The following is a 22,348-nucleotide window of genomic DNA, read 5'->3' as shown; positions in this document are numbered from 1 at the left end:
TTGGCCAAAAGGCAAAGCTATTATATTTTTAAAAGAAAGGAGGGATTAGCTCCTAAGTTGCTATATTCAAGAACTATTTCAGTTTCAGGCAAGATTTATTTTGCTTAATGTATCTCATTTTATAGAAGCCAGACCTTTCCCTTCACTGGCCCCTGCAAGCCTCAAGTTAGGTTATGACCGCAATTTATATGATAAAAGGGCTGTAAATGCAAAATTTAGGGAGAGTGATTTTTTTTTGTTAATGCATAAAGCTTTGAAAAACACAACGTAGATTATAGGTGGAGGCCGAATTAAGGATTTTAAAAGAAGAAAGACCTACCAAATCATCTGTTCATTGCCCAGAGCAGATTAAACTATTTCCCTGGTCTGGAAACCTTATCAGATTTATCATGTGGCTGTATATGTGGCTTCTTATTTTACTTGGTCGTGCTTGTTTAAAATATGACAATTCATCATTGTTAAAATTACTACTTTATACTTATTCAGCCCTTCATAGAGTCAGTCTCTAAAGTAAGAAAGTGCTGCTTTCACATGGAAAAAACTATCTTACCTTTAGGATGAATTTTTTTTTCTTGCTTTGCAAGTTGTAGCTTTAAGCATAAAACTTCCGCAGTTCCAATGTTCACCACTAGGCGCAGCAGACAGACCTCTTCCTTTGTCCCATTGATTCACACAACAGAATTCCAGTAGTGGGGCAGGCGTCAGGACTATATTAAATTTGTACTATCTTAGTGATGTCCTTACCTGATTTATTTCTCTTTCTGTTTTGCTGTGTGCATCTTTACGCCCAGGTGGACTCTCCTTTTTAATAGAATCTGGCTGCTTACAACTACTAAGGTTATATCCAGACAGGGAGAGGGAGCATCTTGGTCCCTACTTTTGAGTGGCTTTGGCCATTGAACTGCCTCTCCCTATCTGCCCAGTCAATGTGCAGTGAGGGCTGGTGCTTGTTGACAGACTCAGGACAGGTAGAGCTCCGTGCTGGAGCTGGAAGTGAAGTTACTGTCACCCAGCCATGAGACAGCTGCATCAAGTCCCGGGGATGGAATGGACTCAGGGCTGGGGTGATCACTGCATTCATTGTACCGCTTTAGCCTCTCCTTCCTTTGAGTCAGGACTTAGAAGGATTCTGGCGCTCTGTGAGATACTCTGTGGTTGCCCTTCACACTTTCTCAGAGACGCCTGCTGGCAAGGATAAACACCTCCACTCCTATGAGATAGAATTGTCCTTTCCCACCACGGGCCTGCGGAAAACTTCCAGCTCATGGAAGCGGGGGAGGTGCTGGAGGAGAGTAATGATACTCTCAGGGCGCCTGGCAGGTAGTATAATTGGGATCCTCATTTGGGGGCTAAGATCACCACACTGGACAGGCCATGTCAGAGGTCACACAACCAACGAGAAGACACAGCAATGAAATAATCCAGCTGTGATTTGGTGACTTAAATGTATGTGTGTGTATATTTATATATTGGTATATGTGTGTATATATATGTATGTATATATTTACTTGATGCCAGGAATTATATATATATACACACGCAAACACATATACATATATATACAGTTATATATAATTTTAGTTCAGTAGAGGAAGGAAGAAGTTGGCTAACAACTCAGTTTCTGTCATTTAACTTTTAGCTAATTTTTAGGTCTTTTTGAATCTCGGGTTATGGTTGTAAGCAGTTTGTAGTTTTGCTATGGAGTTGGTAACTTTTTGAGTCGGGGTACATAGAGAAGGTGGCAGTTGAAAATTTGAATATGACCTCCTCCAGTTTCCCTCCTCCCCAGTCAGAGGTGTTGGGGAGGTTGCTGAGAAGTCCTGAGTACTACTCAGGGCCTCCCGGCAAGGCAAAGACTGAATGTGGATCTGAGCTTAGAATTCCAGTTTCTTCATTTAAGTGCTTTCTCAACAGTCTTGGGCATCTCTGTCTTCTGTGGTAGGGAAACTTTTTTGTTAAATCCTCTTTACCAAGGAGGGATGCTTGGATCTTTTTTGGTTCCCTTATACAGAATTTTTTAAAAAGATTTTATTTATTTGTTTGGGAGAGAGAGCGCTTGCACGTGCACTCGGGTGCACATGAGCAGGGGGTAGAGGGAAGCAGATTTCCTGCTGAGCTGAATGCTGACATGGGGCTCAATCCCAGGACCCTGAGATCATGACCAAGTGAGTGGATGAGGAAATCAGAAGAGCAGGTATGAATTTATTCGCACCAGAGGCTCTTGATGCCAGGGAATGAACACATGGCTGTGAAGCCTTCCCAGACCATGTTGAAACAGCAATGAGCTTCAAAAAGAACTCTCCTCTTTCCTTGTGCATCACATTAAACAAGGCACAGTCTTCTCATGGTCCTTGGACCACAGCAGCCCTTCAGAACTTTGGAGGAAAATCGCTGGTACAAATTACAGGGATGTTGCCATTGGTACAAAAATGTCTTTTGAATGACTTAGAGTACAATGGAAATTCTTGTGCTGGTGCATGTACCCTTTCGCCTGTCTGTGGTGTGATCCTCTGTTACTTGGCTCAGAAACCCAGCTGTGAGGCACCATCTGTCAGCAGCAACAGCATCTGTCTCCGTGACATCTGTGTTACCTCTTGTGCAATTGCCTGAAGGCCTGTAGGTAGCTGGGAGGCTGGGGGGAGCAGGCTCTGCCTTGGTGCCTTTAGTGAAATATCGCCCAGCCTTTTCAACTTAAAACCAGCCGTGATGGAGTGCTAAGTGCTTGCCTTTTCACAAGCTGGGAGACTCTTTCAGGACTTGTGCATTCCATGATGTATTCAGTCTTACTTGCTAATCTTTTCCACCCACAGGAAGGTTGTCATGCAGTAAGATTGGAATAAATGCTCGGATGATAAACTCAGGGCGGGGTCTTCTGCTTTCTGTTTAATTCTGCAGAAGATGGTGTTGGAATATCTACTGGGTTGGAAAGTGTCCCCCCCAACTCTACTTCATATCCTTCCTGGAGCATCAGAATGTGACCTTCTTTGGAAATAGGGTCATTGCAGATGTCAGTTAACATGAGGGCACACCCTTAACCCATTATAGCCGGTGTCTTTATGAGAAGGGACGCAGAGACATATGGAGTGAAGACAGCCACATGATGACCGAGGCAGGGATGGGGGTTCTGTTGCCACAAACTAAGGAATGCCTTGGATTGCTGACAATCACCAGAATCTAGGAGAGAGGCATGGGGCAGATTCTCCCTCTCAGAGAATTGATTGAATCCCTTGATTTCAGACCCCTCACTTCCAAGACTGTGAGACAGTACATTTCTGTTATTTTAAGCCACCTAGTTGGTAGTAATTTGTGAAGGCATGCCTAGGACGCTAGTACAGAGGCATGCGCCACACATAGCCGTTGTGTAAAGACTCTCTTTTGGGTTAACATAGGTTTGAGTGGTGTCTGTAAGGAAGGGATGGTGCTTGTTAGGAAACATTCCAGGGCCAGGCTATTCCATTAGAAATAAATTTCCAGGGGTGCCTGGGTGGCTCGGTCGGTTAAGTCTCTGACTCTTGATCTCAGCTCTGGTCTTGATCTCAGAGTTTTGAGGTCAAGCCCTGCGTTGGGCTCCATGCTGGGTGTGGAGACTACCNCCAAAAAAAAAAAAAAAAAAAAGAAAAAGAATGAATTTCCAGTTATTCACTCAGTCAGAACCTCACTCTTGTGCCAACTCATTCAACACATATGCACTGAATGGCTACAATGTGCCCAGCACAGTGTTTGCTTTGGTGGTGGCAGCAGCGAACAAAACAGTACGGAGAACCTACGCTACTCTCGTGGAGTTGAGGATCCAAGTGGAGAAGACAGACATGATTGATTTCAATCAATCTACATATCTTTAATGTCATTATATGTGAAAAGAAGCAGTCACACTAAACAGCAATGAAACTTTGTGAATCAGATAGTATTTGGGGATGTCACTCACTGATCCGATTTAGAAACTTAACCATACTGCATTTATGTTCAATCCTATTCATGTGTCTGTGGTTTATCTCCCCAGCCCAATATGATCTGTCTTGCTTTTCCCAAAGCTAATCATCATCCTTCGTGTGCAGTAGGTCTCACATGTACTTGTTGAATTACACCGAGTTATTGATTGAGGATATCGATCAGGATGATGATTAATAAGACCTAGCATGTATTAAGTATCTTTTATATGTATCTGCCGTTCTCAGCCATTGCCTTACATCATTTTATTCTCACGCTGCTCCGTGAGTGTCGACTTTGCGGTGCCCTATTTTAAGATGGAGTAACTCCTGTTCAAAAGTAAGGAAACGGCCTGAGGCTCAACCATGTAGTTAGTGGTGAAGGCAAGATTCAGGTCTAAGCAGCCCCACATCAGGCTCCACGCCCCCCAGGAGATCCGCTGTGCTTTGGGCCCCTTTGCGGCCATCTGCTACCTCCCGTGGATTTGTCAAAGTCATGCCCCTTTCTTTTTCTTTTTGTTCATCACAGCATACAGAAGGCATGCAGAAGAGATGGGTTTTAATTGGGATTTTTGTCTAAGCATGCCTTCTTTCTTCCCCCAAGAAAAAGAATGACATGAGGGCGTGCTGATTGCTGATCATTTATTTCTATTTCATTCTTTCTCTGTTTACCCTTTGGCTTTGAAGCTAACACTGCTTAAATGATTGCCTATCCTTCAGGGTCACGTGCGGTTAAGCCCTGGGCTTGCATTTCACATCACAGTTTCGCTCCTGTGCTTTGGGAGTGGGACACCCCCTCCTGCTCTGTCTTACACGAGGCAGAAGCTCTTGCCTTTCTTAGATCATGCACAGTCCCCATTTGGGGAGAAGGAGGAAGCCCCCAAGTGTGCACTCAGAGCCTCGCAGGCCTTCCAGGTGCAGAGCTTGTGCCGCAGGTGTGTGTTCGGATTCCAAAGCCTGACGTCTGCTCGGCTGACATCGGTGCCATGTGCTGGTTTTCTGTTCTAGATCACTGCTCCCGGCCGCAGCGGCCATCCAGCCCTGCCTGGAGGTAACTCAACACTCCCGCCATCCTTGCTTGACATTCCATTCCTGGGGGCTGAGGCAGGGGTGCAGAAGGCTCTCAAGGAGCTGCTGACTCAGTGGTGGGCTTGTCGCATTGTTCTGTCCTGGAAGAACTCTGTGTACTTTGTTCGTTTGCTCCAGCCACAGCGCTGAGGATCTGATTTCGGCTGAAAACAACATGCGCCAGAAGTTTGAAAGTGAAAAACCACAAGCAATCAAAGCCAGCCCTGTCATTGCAGCATTACCCACAATGGCCAAAGGAAGAGGCAACAGACAAAAGCCCCTCAACAGAGAATCAAATAAACAGAACATGGTGTATATACACGATGAAGTATTATTCAGCCGTAAAAAGATATGAAGTCCTGAGACATGCTAAAGCCTGAGGGAACCTTGAAAAAGTGAAATAATGGGGCACCTGGGGGGCTCCGTTGGTGATGCGTCTGCCTTCAGCTCAGGTCATGATCTCCGGGTCCTGGGATCGAGCCCCGTGTCACGCTCCCTGCTCAGCAAGGAGTCTTCTTCCTCTCATTCTGCCCCTCCCCTTGCTTGTGCTCTCTTTCTCTCTCTCAAATAAGTAAATAAAATCTTAAAAAAAAAAAAAAAGAAAAGAAAAAGTGAAATAAGCCAGACACCAAACGACAAATGTTGTATTATTCCACTTAGGTGCTGTATCCAGAATAGGCTAATTCACTGGGACAAAAAGCAGATCAGAGGTTACCAGCGGCTGGGGGAGGGAGGAATGGGGAGTTATTGTGTAATGGATACAGGATTTCTTTGTCAGGTAGTGAAAAATTTTGGAAATAGTGATGGTCGCCCAATATCGTGAATTACATTGTACACTTAAAAATAGTCAAATTTTATGGCAAATTTTGTTATACATATTTTAATGTAATTAAAAAATGCCACCCCTCTGAATCAGGGCTTGGATTTGAGTGGTGACTGCATCTCTCAGCGATAAGGCAAATGCTGAAAAGTGTCCTTGGCTTTTCTTAGGCTGAATATAAACCTGTAAGAATGGCAGCTTCTTAGCGGAAGGGGCCAGCACACCGCTGCCTGGGCATGAAGCAGGTGCTCACTTAACTATCCTGTTTTCCAGCTCTGCCCTGGACCGCCAGCACATTACAGATGTAAGCACCCTGCTCAGTGGCCCTGAGACCACTTGCTAAGTGCTTTGGGAAACTGGCGTAAGGAAAATACCAGTTAGGGCGTTAAATGGCTTGAAATAAAAAGAACATCAGGGCTGAGGGTTCCCCTTCTGTTTCCTTTCCTTTCTTCCTCTCATCCTCTTCATCTCCTATTCCGGTCTTCTCCAGGGGAGACGCAAACACAAAGGGGACCATCTACTGATTTTTGCTCACCGTTAAGTAAAGCAGAGTGTTTTGGATTTGATCCTTCATTTCCCTCTATTTCAGGTTTCTGACTCTGGAGAATTCCTTTGTTAAATCTCTCTCTCCCCCTTAGCCTGAAAGAGCTAATATGCTTTCACGATATCAGTTCCTTTTCAAAACCCAGTATACACCTGGGCTGGGGGTTAAGCCAGATCATTCTTTGAGAAAACTAATATTATTATTCTTTACGTATAGACACTTGAACTGTGGATCAAAGAAGTAAGAAATTATCTCAAGATAACAATCAGGAAAATAACAGTGAATTCAACACACAAATATGACCCACCACTCCTGTGATCTAATTCTAAGACATTGAAAAAAATTCTCTTTCATTTGGTGTAGACATTTAGTGTTAAACCAGGTTGTCATGGTGTGCCAACAGTGGCTTGAAAACAAGGTACTGGAAAGGAATAGGAAATGTCATGGGCTGAGGCCCCCATGTTGGTCCTCGTGCTTGTTTGTGGATTTCATATCAGAAGTCTGTGGCTGAAACCCACAGGAATGCATTCAATGCATATAATCTGGAAGTTATATAAGGAATCAATTTCGCAAGTAATTTCTTGGACTTTTAAGAATGTTGATCATAGGACCCATTGGTTCATTTTTTTGGTCATGTATTGATTGATCTTTTCTATTCCACCCTTTACCTTCCTCATGTTATCAATAAATTACAACAGAATGTCTGACTGTCTTGTTTTAAATACCTGCATTTACAAAATCACCTTGGGCACTGGGAAGAAGAGAGAAGAAACTTAGTTTTGCAGTTTTACATAAGGGAATTATAAGATGAAGGGACAAGGGGCACCTGGATGGCTCAGTGGGTTAAGCATCCAACTCTTGGCCATGGCTCAGGTCATGACCTCAGGGTCTTGAGATTGAAGACAAGCTCCAGGCTTAGTGGGGAGTCTGCTCGAGATTCTCTCTTCTTCCCCCCTTCCCCTCCCCCTGCTTCTGTTTTCTTTCTCTCAAATAAATAAATAAAATATTGAAAAAATAAAGAGACTTAAAATCACTCTCTACAATAGAACCCTCATTGAATGAACATTGTCTTTCTGTTCAAACACCGGGGAAACATGGCACATTCTAACAAGGAATGCACAGCTAGAATAGAAGACCAGCCCTTCATTCTGCTAACGTCCCTGGATTAACCGTGTGTCCCAGCTGATCTGGAGGAGCAGTCTGCTGAGTAGTTTCTCCGTACTCTGATTGAGAATTATATGTGTGTTAATCTGTTACAAATAACATTGACCAACGTCCATGCATTAGTTGGTCTTCACTTGCTTTGGTATTTGTATTTGTATTTGATACCTAGTTTGTTCAGCTGTCCTCATTTGAGCCTTCAGCCCAGTTGGGAGGATATTAAACAAAGTGCAACTTTGTACTTTACCAAATTTAACAGGCATGGTTCTGATAGGCTCATAACCCCTAATGAGAGTTTTGGCCATTGGTCAGATAAACAAACTTTCATGTAGGTAAAGCAGTTAGATAGAGGGCAGAATTGTCAGCCTTGCTCATATTGGAGGGATTTTTGCTAGCTATATAGGGTATATATAATTTAATTTACATGTGTATATAATATTTATTTACTATTATGTGTCCATATAGTAGGATAATAATAATTAGTGTTTTAAATTTCATTTCTTGTTTCCTGATACAAGTTAGACTGTAATAAATGGGTCAGTTCTAAACAATCACAGGGTGAGCTCTTGATATGATTGCATGCTTTACCAGCTAGAGCCCATTTATTTTTCCTTGCAATGTCCCCAAACACTGAAGGGTGGGTCCAATTCCCCATTTATAGTAGAGGCAACCGAGAGTGATTTTTTATTTGTTTTTATCCCTACTTTATGGATAAAGACAATGAACTTTAGAGAATCAGCAAGATTTTCTCCTTGACACATTACTTGGAACTGGTAGATAGGGAGTTTAAACTCACGTGGTCTACACGATGATGGACAGTTTTCTCTGTCAATTTGGCCAAGGTATAGACAACAGTTATTAAACCAAACAGTGTCGGAAGGTGAGAAATGTGGCACGATCTTTCTAAGACAATAACGTGGCTTGTAGGAACATTGTTAGACTTCTGATTTTTGTTTTCTGACTATTGGGAGCCCCATAGCACCTCGTTCATTCCTTTGAGTTCCTCCTGTAAGCTTCCCACCCCAAAACATACACCTTTTTCCTGAACTCACTGGGGAGATGGTTATGCCTCCAGAAGCAAGGTAGAAACAAAGAGCATATTAATAGCATCTGAAATATGAACCCCATTATTCCAAGATTTGTGGAGTATTTCCTAAGTGCTGTATCTGGATTATTTTATTGACTCTTCATAACAGCCCTAGGAGGCAGGGATGGGTCATCCCCACCCTGTTTATAGCTGAAAAAAACTAAAGCACAGAGGGGTTTATTAATTTGCCCAACACTGGTACATGACAAATTCAGATAGGAGCCCTGGCCTCCTGACCCTGGACTATACTCACTCCAGTCCACACGAGAGCTGCCTGTATGTAATACAAGATTATATACAGTTGATGCTCACTATTTGTGGATTCCATATCTGCAAATTTGTCTACTCGTTAAAATTTGTTTGTAATCCCCAAATCAATACTCACCGAGGACATGAGCAGAGTGGCAAAAAATCCGAGTCTCCCAGCGTGCACGTTCCCGGCTGGGGATGAACACGATGACGTCTGCCTTCTTGTTTCAGCTTTAAGTGTCTTGTTTCAGCCCTTAAGTGTCCTTTTTGCAGCCTGTTTACCACCACATTTGTTGATTTTTTGAGTTTTGATGGTGGTTTCATTACTTAAGGTGGCCTTCAAGCATCATGCTGACGGGCTGTTTGGTGTTCCTAAGTATGAGAAGGTTGTGATGTGCCTCACGTGTATTATTAGATAAACTTCATTTAAGTTCGAATGACAGCACTGTTGGTCACAAGTTCAGGACTGATCGATCAACAGTATATATTAATAAGGTGTCTCTAAACAGAAACACACGTGAAACAAGGTTATGTATTGATGGGGGGACAAAAATGTTGTGACCAGCAGCTGGCAGAAACCTACTCCTGTCTTTCCCCTAGAAGCAGTGACCGAGTATTGTTAGTTCATTGTTTGTGGTGACTTTGTAGAACGTAATTACCGTGAATAATAAGAGTGGACTGTAATTCTCTATTATCTTGCTTTCCTTAATTAGTTAATTTGCTTAATAGTCAGTGTTTTGCTATCAAAGGCCCATGTACTCAAAGGGACAAAAATTGGTTCTTAATGGGGGGGGGGGTTGAGAACTCCTTTTTATGTAAAAACCAAAGATATACACAGAGCACAAACAGATATACAGTATATTGGCCGTATTACAATTTCTTTTGGGGGATAATTAGGAAAAAAGTCCAAAAAGTTTCCTTGGGGGGAGGGCAGTAATGAAAAAGTGATTGCAAAACATAGCCACAGGGCATAGTGACTATGTGGTGAAACATTTGAAGTATTTACTAGACTACACAGCACAGCATCCATAGCTGTTATTATAAATATCATTGATGATAATATTTGTTTTTTTATCTTCTTCCCTTTCTTCATAGACCAGCATTTCTTAAATTGGAGTTTGTGGTCCCCTGAGGGGTCTGCATTCTGTTTTCAGACCTGTCTGAGAATTTCCTCTGATATTTATTTTACTTTGTGCTTTTGTTTTGATGACAATCATAAAAAAACAATAAATCACTGTATACTGGTTCCCTTTAATAGATGAGTCCTGCCACAAGATTTCCTTGTCCAAGTTTACGCCTATCTTTTAAGGCAAGAATTCTGCTTCAATGCTTAAGGGCCAATAAGGAGTAAAAGAGGAGTAGACTTAAAGATTGTGAGTGAAACAGTCAGACTGAGTGAAGGCCCAGTGATGGGTCATCCTGTTGTGGGAGGAAGGACTACCCTGTTTGAATGGAGGGAAGTGGTGGGCAGGCCGAGCCCTCACTGGGGTTAGCAAAGGTATGCCCAAACCAAGAAGATATTGGCTTTAGCAGCCAGTACTATATTTACATTTTCAAAGGCAATTTAATCTCTCTGCAAAATAACATCATTTGCCACATTAAATTAACGCTGTTAATTTGAATTTTATGGACTTTCTTGTTTTTGTGTTTAATTTGTTACTTTGTTTTGGTCTTATTGTTGAATCAGAGTTAAAGCATATGGAGTTTATTTTTAGCTTTCCATTTGTGCATCACTAAATAACAGTATACTAAAAATAATTTAAGTCTCCATTAGTGGTGAACAATAATATGTTGTGCCATATTAAAGGGAGTGCTGGCATTACTCAGGTTTGAGGAGTACCATAATGGACTCAGAGAATCATAGACTATTTGAGCTGCCGGGAATCACTCATTCTAACCATCTCTCCTACCACATGTGGACACTAAGCCTCCTGGAGGAGAAGTGAATGTCCAAGGTCAAAAGCAAGGGAGCAGCAGACTAAGGTCAGAGACCACATTGACATACTTCTAACTAAGGACCTGGTCCAATGTGTCAATCCTTTCTGAAGGTGAACCATGGCAGATAAATGGGGACCACTGCCAGGCCAGAGAAATGGGCTAGACCCAAACTAATGGAGAGTTCCTGCGTCATCTTGGCTAACTGTCAAGGAGGAGGATGTGAAATGGGCAGGGACAACAGGAATTAACAGACTTGTCTCAGAGCCAGAAGTCACCATGAGCAATGGGCGGTGGTAAAAGGAGACAACAGCCTTTTGACGTTCTGCCCAGGTGGTATCACCATGAACTTGGGTTGGTCCATTACTCTCAAAATTCACAAACTAATCCCTAATACTCTTAAAGTGAAACTCATCTGGGCTTTTCTGCTCTGTATTTCGACGTAGGCATGCTCCCCCAAACTGGGGTGTATGCCACTGCGTGGGGAGCACTACTGGGAATGTGTTTCTCACCCACACATAAGAGTTCTGATCGTACCTTGTGAAGCAAAAAGAGCTCATTTATGATAGAATTGGATGGTCATTTTCTCGTGCCGCATCACAAAGGACCACAAACTTAACAGCTGCTTAACACGAGATACATTTATTATCTCACAGTTTCCTGGGGTCAGAATTCTGGTCCTGGATCAACTGGGAGTTTTGTTCTCGGTCTCACAGAGATGTAATGAAGGCACTGGCCAGGGCCGTGCTCTCGTCTGAGGCTTGGGTGGGTCCTCTTCCATGCTCACACGGCTGTTGCCTGAATTCATTCCCTTGCAGCAGCAGAACTCACAGCTGCTTGCTTCTTCAGGGCCAGTGGGCAGGGTCTCTTCTCTAGACTCTTGGAGAGAGTTTACCTATTTAGGCCAGGCCCACCCAGGTTAATCTCCCTTTTTTTTTTTTTAAGATTTTATTTATTTATTCGACAGAGATAGAGACAGCCAGCAAGAGAGGGAACAAAAGGGGGGAGTGGGAGAGGAAGAAGCAGGCTCATAGCGGAGGAGCCTGATGTGGGGCTCGATCCCATAACGCCAGGATCACGCCCTGAGCTGAAGGCAGACGCTTAACCGCTGTGCCACCCAGGCACCCCCAGGTTAATCTCCCTTTGACAAAAGTCAGCTGGTTAGGGAATTAATTGCATCTGCAGAACCCCCTCACCGTTGCTATAGTCTATTGTTTAGAGGCAAGTTACAGGTTCTATCCACACTCGAGGGAGCAGATTACCAAGGACGTGGGCACCAGCTTCACCTGTTCAAGTGGCTACAAAAAATACCATAGACTAGTGGCTTATAACAACAAAAATGTAATTCTTACAGTTCTGGAGGCTGAAAAGTCCAAGAGCAAGGTGTCTGGTGAGAGCCTGCTTCCTGGTTCACAGATGGCTATCTTTTTCGTATGTCTTCACATGGTGAGGGGGCCAGGGAGCTCTCAGGGGTCTCTTCTGCTAGGGCACTAATTCCATTCATGAGGCTCCACCCTTATGCTCTAATCCTCTTCCAAAGGTTCCACCTCCTAATACCATCCCGCTGGGGATTAGGTCTTACGATGACTTGGGGGGGTGGGGGGCATCACATTCAGTCTGTAGCAGGTGCCATGGTAATTAACTTAGAACTCTGCTCAGCGCAGTCGCTGACACTTCCTTCACTAGGCAGTGAGTATGGTTCATATTTGCAGACTCCCATGCGACGTTTTAAGAATGTTTTGTAACATTAGTGTGTATCTTCGTATTAAAAGAAGAGTAGAAACTCAGCTGTCAGCTGAAGCAAGATTATTTACAGCAGGGCATGACTGACGTTTTGTGCTGGACAATTCTTTCTTGTGGGAGCTGTTCTGTGTGTTGTAAGATATTTGACAGCATCCCTGGCCTCTACCTACGAGGTGCTAGCAGCACCCCCTCCCCAGCTGGGACAGCTAAAAATGGTACCAGACATTGCCAAATGCCCCCCCGAGGGAAAAAGCACCCCCACTTGGTAACTACTGCATTAGATACATAAGTGTTTTTTATTTGTTTATTTTTTTAAAGAAGAACCTATTAAAACAGGGAATTTGGTTTTTAAGGTGATAGAACTCTTTGAAGAGCCAGCAGGTTCTTACTCTTCGGATAATGCCTCATTCTTAGATATGCTTTTGTCCTGTACCGGGAAATGTACAGTTTATAGTTGCAAAAAAAAAATACTGTAGATGAGTTTCCCTCATGTCCTTTCGTATTCACACATATGCCAAAATGAGATTACGTTATCATATGTTTTATAATCTTGTCTGAGTTTACAGGTGAGCTATACTGTAATAAGGCTTTAGTTCCATTCTCGTATGGGTCAGGTATTTAATGCATCAAGCAAGAAACTTAATAAACTCCCTTCTTGGTATTACGGCTCCTTTCTTGGAAACAAGTGATATGGCTTGCTGTGGGATGGAGTGGAAGGCATGGTCCAGTTTTGAAGTTCCAAAACTCAAAAGCTGCTCATTCCTGTTTTCTCTAGGCAAAGGCAGCTCAAGCATCTCATCCGACGTGAGTTCAAGTACAGATCACACGCCGACCCAAGCCCAGAAGAATGTGGCTACCAGCGAAGGTAGGCATCTGGTCTTCATTATCTCTCTCCCTGTGTTCACAGTGCAGGCTATTTTTGGAAGACAAATAAAATGTGTGAGTCTCAGTTCTGTTCTACTGAGTGGGAGCATATGAGATTCTTAAAAATGAGAAGGCAAAGGGCTTCCCAAGTTGCTTTTCTGGTGCTATGCTGTGGCCGTCTGATAAAGAGGTTTTGATAGGATTTAAGTGTCTCAATTCTAAGGCAAATGCTGTTATTTTGTGAAAATATAATAGGCTGACTTTTGGGGAGTCTTCATGATGTTATCTGTCTTGTTTTTCAATGTGGAAAACACTATGATTGTAAAATTCCTGTGCTGTAGTTGAAAGTTCCTGCAAAAACTTTCAAAATAGGCACACTTGGAATTCAGGATTTTGACCAGGGGAAGGTCACAATCATGTGATTTGTAGAACTTGAATTAACCATTATGTGGGAAGAGAAAAAGAGGTTTGTTTGATTATTTAAAGAATACATGGAAAGTCCTGCCTCTCAGGGCAAAGATCGGCCTCATTGATATTCTTGATACAGAATTTCACAATATGTAGTAATACCTGTTGGAATTAATTGCTCTGCAGTCCAGAAGCTTTTGTGTTCTTACTTGTTTGCGTGTGGAAATCAGTGTTTCTGTGGTAGTTATTTAGTGGAAAGCTGACTCGATGGAATTCGTTGTTTTTATTTTAATGTTAAACACAATTAAGTGAGCTCTTTTCTGAAGCAGAGCTCCTTCTAAATTAATTGTTGAATGTAGGTCCAGTGTGAGATGCTGATGCCTCTTACAATGGAAGACCCAATGTGAGGTGACCTTGGGTAGAGCCTGCTTTCTTAAAGTGCGCAGGGTGTGTGCAGGTGTATTTCTACGCTCTGTCTTGAGGCTTAATTGAAGCTGCTTGCGATACTGGGAGGCGCACCCCATGACCTGATGTTGGTCGTTTCAGTGTGTGGTTGCTCCTCTTTGGCGTGACCGTGTGTGTGTGAATGATGGCGGTTGGCCGCTGCTGTGTATGTCTTCTCTTTGGGTATTTTTGACTTGGTGTGTTTCAGACAGACGGATGTATAAAGAGCTTTTATAATGGGATTATATTCCCTGGCGTTTAATGCCTTAGTGTTGTTTTACCAACATTGTAAGGCGAACAGATCCGGGTGTTCTCCGCAGTGCTGTGAAGCACCAGATAGAAACCCAATTTGAATTTTCTGCTGTTAATTCAAATATGAGCACTAGGTCGTTCTTGAAATTCAGTTAAGGTAACGTGCAAGTCAGGTAAATTGATTCTAGATGTTTGCTTTTGAGGCCTCCGTTCTTAGAAGCCCGAGTGGAAATCACTTCAATGTAACTTACTTACAGTTTTCTCTAATCAGAAATCTTTGTTTTGTAAGATGTTCACTTCTTTCTACCATGATTTTAGTCACTCTTGTTATGGTCATAGTTTGGCTAATTGGAGTGGCTGTGAAAATGGGAAGTTAAAAGTATGTGAAATAATCCCTCTGTGTTTCCCTCTCCAGATTTAAGTGCTCATTTTAGTGTTTTCTCCTTTTCAAAAACAGAAAATACAAAACTGTATGGGCTCTGTTGCAGGACTGGGGGAGGGGATTGTGGGGCTTCATGCACTAAAAATGTCTGCTTTTTATGCTTCAACAACAACAAAAAAAACTCTATAGGGATTTAAAATTTTCATCTTATTCTGCCTTTTGCTTAGGAAGAGTCTTTTGATGCAGGCTCAGCCAATGTTTTATACATTTTTGTCACAATGCATTTCCTACCATTCTGTGGGTAAATTCAGGAAAGAAAAACGGGAAAATATGATGTCCATGTGAAACAAATTTTAGCAACTGGGCTAAATTAATAGGGCATTTTTTTTTCAACTCTTAAATGGAAGAACCCCATCTCTATGAAAGATGCTATCCATTTTTTTGCATATCTGCAAAATTAAGTGTTTTTTTTACTATTTGTATGTTTGAACCAATTTTGCTACTGTTTTTTAATCAATAGAATTAAAAAAAATTTTAAGATAAAGTAGGTGTGAGTATTACTTCCATAAAAATGTGTTTCAGGGATGTTTGCTGTAGAACGGTCTCATTATCAGCCTGGTTTTTCAAGATGAAACACCAGCAGTGCTCATTTTCTCAATGCACAGGTGACAGAGTCCTGGTCCGCCTCCCAGGATTAGGGTGTCACAATCTCTGACCTCCACAAAGTGGGTTTACCCAATGGTATGCACGTTTGCTCCTACCAGAAAGCACCTACTAGCTACCGTGTGCCAAGAAACAGAAACTGAACACCAGTTTCTTACACATGCTACAGAGGAGCCAATTTTAAAAAGTTTCTCTGATTCTCTTCCCACTGTTTCTAGAACCGTGTTTAACTTGGTTGTTAAGAAAATGTTGGGCGAGTGGTGTAACTGGTTTTCCAGAAGCGGTCTGACTACCCTTACGTTACTTCTTCACTTCTTTGATCCTCTCAAGAGGATTTTTTTCACCTTTGACTTGACCGATACCCTCTTCAAGAAACACAGGCAGGATGCTTAGGTTAAAGGTCTAAGTGATACTGATTTCTAAAAATGAGATATATCGTGAAGGACGGTATTCAGTTTTCCTGCAGCCTTTGCAAACCGTGGCCATACCAATAATAGCTGGGTTGGAAGACTTGGGGAGCAGAGTTGGATGTGTCACTGTTGGGCTGGATGGGGAAGGTATTAATTACAGCAATTCCCTGGCGTGGGGCGGGGGGGGGGGGGGGGGGTGTGCGCGCATGCCCATGTGCCATTGTGTCCGGCCTCCAGGAGACAGCCAATGGTAGAGTCCTTGTCTCTCACTGGGACGCACGTAAGTAACCTGCGCGGTGCATGGGGGCTCCCGACCTGAGGACGTGGGAGCTGAGGGGAGGGAAGGGCGCTCACGTACCGTGTGCTAACCTGGGGCTGGCAGTGGGAAACGGGACTAACTGTGACAGACACCAGGGATCTGACTGGGGAGGTGACCATGTTCTAAAATTGGATCGTGGTAAAAGTTGCGCGACACAGTACATTTGCTAAAAGTCATTGAGGTAGACCCAGTAGATGGGTGTTGGAAGTGCCGCTTCTGCATGACCTTCAGACTTGCGTCTAAGTCAGCACAAACTATTTGAAAATGCTGCCTCCCATCTCTGGAAAGAAGTCTTGAACAGTGGTGAGAAGACCCTTCAGGAGCATGGGTCTTGGCTGTACAGAGAGCAGGGCTGCTGGCTGAAAGCTTCTCCTGAGATGCTCCGGCCTCAGGGCCAGCACTGCCCTGAAAGCATCATAAGGAGTCCCTGGACCAGTCCTGTTCACAGCCCCGCGAATGGTGTCCCATCATAGTGGGTTCTTCGTACTACATACTCTCCTGGGAAGTTCTGGAAGTCTTGAGAAATGATAGACCCACAGGTTTCTCAAAGCCTTTTTCTTTTTTTCTCTTCTCTTCTTTTCTTTTTTCNCTCCTGGGAAGTTCTGGAAGTCTTGAGAAATGATAGACCCACAGGTTTCTCAAAGCCTTTTTCTTTTTTTCTATTCTCTTCTTTTCTTTTTTCTTTTCTTTTTCTTTTTCTTTCTTTTCTTTCTTTCTTTCTTTCTTTCTTTCTCTCTTTCTTTCTTTCTTTCTTTCTTCCTTTCTTCCTTTCTTTCTTCCTTCTTTTCTTTCTTTCTTTCTTTCTTTCTTTCTTTCTTTCTTTCTTTCTTTCTTTCTTTCTTTCTTTTCTTTCTTTCTTCTTTTCAGCTTTTCCTGGAGAGTCTCTAACCTCAGCTTGGATTTTAAGTTTTTAGCAACCAAGCCTGATTGATGGTTAAGGCCCTGGTCACATTTATTCATTCTAGTAAGTATGTCCTTGCCGTCTACCTGATGTTCCCACTCATCCACTTTGGGTCATAAGGCTGTTCTCCGAGGCATGGTGGGCACAGACGGTGATACAGTTCGGTTTTCATCCAACAGAGAATGGTATTTTTACGTAAATGGTAGTATTCCATTCCAAAATCTCATGCAAAAACTTCGTGCATCTTAATTTTGAGAGTCTAAAGCCACACCTCTTTCAAGGAATTGGCAGTCTGCAGAGCTTTCTCCTTGATAAATGGAATAGGCTTTCTTTAAAGCCCATTATATTTCTTGTGACAGTTTAAGTTCCTGATTTCCTGACACTGTAGGGGGTTTGGGTTCAAGTGCAGAAAGCTGGAAACATTCCATTTTTCCCAACAAAATCTGCATTCCAGCCTCCTAGGCCACAGCTTAATTCTTTCCAGTTGTGTTGCTATTCTTTCTGTTACACTTTTTTCAGTCTTTCTCATCCACGGGGTGTTCTCCCTTGTACTGGAAGGAATGGCCTTTGACTTTCAGCTATGAAAGTCACGTCCAGCCCACGGTTAGAATAGAGCACACAGCAGCCAGCCTGACACAGAATCAGAAATAGTAAGCTCGGCTTGGGCTTCTTTCTCAGAACAGGGTTATGAGGACGTGGCTTTAATGGTGACAATTAAAGGTCTCAACAGCTCAAACTTCTTTGGAGCTGGGGGAAGGTGACACAGTTATTTTAAAGGCCAAATGNTGAGGACGTGGCTTTAATGGTGACAATTAAAGGTCTCAACAGCTCAAACTTCTTTGGAGCTGGGGGAAGGTGACACAATTATTTTAAAGGCCAAATGCCGGGCGCCTGGGTGGCACAGCGGTTAAGCGTCTGCCTTCGGCTCAGGGCGTGATCCTGGCGTTATGGAATCGAGCCCCACATCAGGCTCCTCCGCTGGGAGCCTGCTTCTTCCTTTCCCACTCCGCCTGCTTGTGTTCCCTCTCTCGCTGGGTGTCTCTCTCTCTGTCGAATAAATAAATAAAATCTTTAAAAAAATAAAAAATAAAGGCCAAATGCCATTGGTAATTGGCTGATGAAGAGTCAACTTCATCCAGCCGCTCTTTAAACATACTCAAGTTCAGATACTGAACTCACTGACAACACAATTTATAGGTGTGATGGCTTATAAATGCTGTTATCAAGCCAGACAAATATGGAATCATAGGATTTTTAGAGCTACAAAGGCCTTGGCAATTTTCTAATCTAATACACTCATTTTACAAAGAAATCCCTGCGGCACAGAGAAATAAAGAGATTTGCTCAATATTACACACCTAATAAATTGTCGAGCGGGAGTTTGACACAGTATTGTTTCAGTGAGAGATGGTCAAATCAGGAAAAAGCATAACCTTTAAAAACATTGTTGCCTTCTAAGTGTGCAGCTATTTAATTCTGTTTTGTCCACTGGATTGCTGGCTGCTGTTTGAGCTGGTTGCAGCCAGGGGGCAGGCTGTCCGGAAGAGTTTGAGAAAGACTGAGTTCAAATAGAGCAATCCTTCCAATGGGAGGAGAGGGTCTACTTCAAATAGCAGAAGGATCCTAACCTACTTACATAGGTTAGCTTCTCAGCTGGAGATGGAAACCCTGCCTTTAAGTTGGCTCATGATTATAAAATAGCCTTTCAATAAATTCACTTAATATTGTTTTGCAAAATTGCCCATTTAATTAACTCCCTGAAGGAAATTAATTTTAAAATGTTTCATTTGAGCCATGAGTGAAATGAGCTGATATAGAAAGAATTCTTTCCATGGTACCTAAAATCACCACTTTATTTATACAGTCATGGGTTAACACGTGTTCAGTGCCCCAATTAGACCAATTCTAAATGAAGTTATTTTGAAAATGCCCAGGAATCTGGCTGGCTTTGTTTTATTCTCTTTGTCTTCCTTATATTATCTTCTTTCTGCTTCTTGAGTATACTGCTCAAACAAAATTCACATGAGTCACTCAGGAAGAGAAAGATGATGCTTTTAATTCAAGGTAGATTTCATTTCCCTAAATGAAAGACTTTTTGACCATCCAGCAAATTCAATGCACATTTTTGGGGTACATATTATTTCATGCTGCCCCTAGCGCTCTCATGAGCATTATTGCATTCAACTGTTTCATTGTCACATTACTCTCGAGAAGGAAGAGTACATGTTTTCATTTGGCAGATGACAGTAGGGAAACTGGGAAAGCATCAGTGTGGCCCAAAGTCATGGAAAATTAGTAAACAGCAAAGATTGTTATAAGTACCAGATTCTGAATAAGATTTTTTCTTAATGCTTGTTTTGTAATTGTCATGTAGAACTACTAAGAATTTCATGCTAATCATTTTTATGTTTATATCAAAATATATCTTGAAAGTCCTTATATTTTCAAAATGCCAATCCATAATTGTGTCCCAATTATCAGTATTATACATGTATAGTCTAGAAATTTACTTTAAATTCTTCGTTACTGAAAGCAAATGTCAATATTCCAAGCTGCCTTTTTACTAAACTGTTGAAGGCTTAGTTTGCAGGTTATCATAACTGTGTCCTTAACATACTGCATCAGACAGACTTCGGGTTTGAAATTGATATTTAAATTAATCATGATATAGGATCTATAGTACATGCAATATAAAAGTACTGACTAGTTACATTACTCCTTGTTACTTTAAAACTGAGCCAAGCAGTTATTCTTTAATTGGAAATGTACACAGGTGGAAGATATTAATCTTCAAGCATGTGCCTTGCAAGACTGGAACCGTGCCTCGAAGCAGTCTATTGCATCGAATGGAACTCCATCCATGACACAAGAGAAAATATAGAGTGAAAACATATAACATGGGAAGAGGAATAAAAAGTACAGAAGTGCAGAAAGTAAATAGCATAGAGAAAATCTCTTTAAAAATAGTGATAAGATGACATCTGTTCAAACTGGAAGGATGGTTTTGGAGGACCTTATGGGAGGAAGAGTCCCAAAATCAGAAATATGCAGTTAGGAGCTTTTACTCTGTGTATGAAGAAGGTGATGCCTGACTATTATAAAGATTTGTTTTGCTTTTAAAAATTAAATTTCAAGCTTAACTATTTCTGAAAATTTCAGGATTATTTAGGAAAACCTTACAAGGCTTTAGCTGTTGAAGCTTAATGTGTTTTGGTAATGAAATTAACAAGCCACTGCTTCATGGCCAAGTTTCTAACTACTGCCTAATTGTAAGTTAGGTGACTTTTGAAAAACTGTACCAATTACATCGGGTTATTTGAGCACATTATAGATTCAATGTGCCCAACTTAATAAAGAAGTCAAATTTGCATTTGAGGATTAGTTTAAGCAGTGGAAAACTCATCATCTTGGTATCCACAAAATTGTTATGTAAGCCTGAAAATGTGTAATGAAACCCTCAATACCATCTCAGACTCAAGAACTAAGTTTAATTTCTTAAGGGAATTATCTTCCAAAATGAATCATCCAGAATGGCAAAAATGTCATTTAATAGTCTCAGAAGGAAATTAGGTTTCTGTACATGAGTGTGTGTGTGTGTGTGTGTGTCTAAGGACATCTTAAAGTAATACTTAATTGAGACATCTGGCGTCTGTCAGTGCCTTTATGTAGAGTTAGGAGAGAAAACATCAGAACTTTAGCATTCTCATCCCGTGTGTAAAATTATTCTGTTTTTCTCTCACCTCTATTCTGTCATTGCTAAAAAACACTCAATAAATAATTGATATATTTTAGCTGTGGACATTCTGGTTCACCTAAATACAGCTAAGTGTATTTGCAGTGAAGGCTTGGATCATTTCTCAGATACCTTACCAGTAATCTCAGTAATTTAATTCAATGGAAAGTTGTGAAAGGACGTAATCTGGGTTTAAATACATTTGTTTAGGCACTTACGGGAAGACTACAAAATGTATGTCAGTCGCAGATTGGTAGCACAGAGAATGAGCCCTCAGACGTGTTTTCTTCTCCTTGAAGAATTTTCAAAACTTGTTTTGGGTTTAATGTAATGGATTTAGGTGGGGTAGCTCCTGAGTCCCCATCATTCTCTGTTGCCTTAACCAAGCATCTTTCACAATACTGCTGTTAGCTATTTGGCTTCTGACGGAATTTGATTTCATGGCAAGACCTACTGTTGCCGGAACCTTGGCAATTACTGGGGGAAATAAACACTATGAATCAGTGCAATAGTAATTCAGGGTGGGATAAGATTGTGGGATAAGTGCTCTGCAGAGGTGCTGTTGTAGGAGAGGAAGGGAGAGAGGCATGGGTTGGAGCAGTTGGGAAAGGTGTCATGGAAGCCTGGGACGTGGCTTCTCCCGTGTGGACAGAAGGTGGAAGTCTGCACAGGAAGATACAGCATGGCTGTAAGGCTGTGAGGAATTTGGAAAAATCCATCTAGGTTCATGTGGGGAAAAATGGAGGCTTCTGAAGAGGCCCCTTCTCAACAACACTGAATACATTCCCGAAGTGCTTTGAACATCCAGTCTTCCACTAAAATATTTAGTTACAGAGTGGCTGCACATTGTTCATACTGCATCAGTGACAAGTACGCCATCGCTCTATGACATTTTATACCCACCACCTTTCTTTGGGTTATTTGGGGGGTTTTACACTAAAAGGCTGACTTCTGAGCTCATAGAAGGCAAAAGGGCATATGGAAGGGGTTGGGGACCAACATTTTAGAAAGAATAACCTGATACTGGAAATATTTGCCCTTTACAGTCATGGACACAGTCTGACCTTAAAAATCAGGTTAACACATCTGTTGACTTCCTCTTTGACTAGGAAATAACTTCCTGAGGATAAACTAACTTCATCAGGAAGTCCCAGGCTTCCCAAGGCTGTTAGGCTGATTAACAAATAATGAGAGATAAAACGTTTCTGCACAGCCAAGGAAACAGTCGAAAAAACTAAGAGGCAGCCCATGGAATGGGAGAAGATATTTGCAAATGATGCTACAGATCCAGGATCTACAAAGAACTTCTCAAACTCAATATGCGAGAAACAAATAAACAAATCATAAAATGGGCAGAGGATATGAACAGGTACTTTTCCAATGAAGACATACAAATGGCTAACAGACACATGAAAAAATGTTCAAAATCATTAGCCATC

The 22,348-nt window shown here is 42.0% G+C and overlaps 1 protein-coding gene across 3 annotated transcripts in view; it reads left to right on the top strand.

Annotated features, from left to right (window-relative positions):
* FBXL7 (F-box and leucine rich repeat protein 7) overlaps positions 1-22,348 on the top strand; it is a 376,376-nt gene that overhangs the window by 83,322 nt on the left and 270,706 nt on the right. For all 3 annotated transcript variants that reach the window (XM_011222799.3, XM_034657077.1, XM_034657078.1), the window contains exon 2: positions 13,309-13,398. In XM_011222799.3, coding sequence (XP_011221101.1) covers positions 13,309-13,398 — 90 coding nt within the window. The remainder of the gene's footprint in view (positions 1-13,308; positions 13,399-22,348) is intronic.

The sequence above is a fragment of the Ailuropoda melanoleuca genome, chromosome 3 (genome assembly GCF_002007445.2).
Source record: "Ailuropoda melanoleuca isolate Jingjing chromosome 3, ASM200744v2, whole genome shotgun sequence".
NCBI lineage: Eukaryota > Metazoa > Chordata > Mammalia > Carnivora > Ursidae > Ailuropoda > Ailuropoda melanoleuca.
Note: the sequence above shows the minus strand (reverse complement) of the source record. Positions and strands in the feature narration are given on the sequence as shown.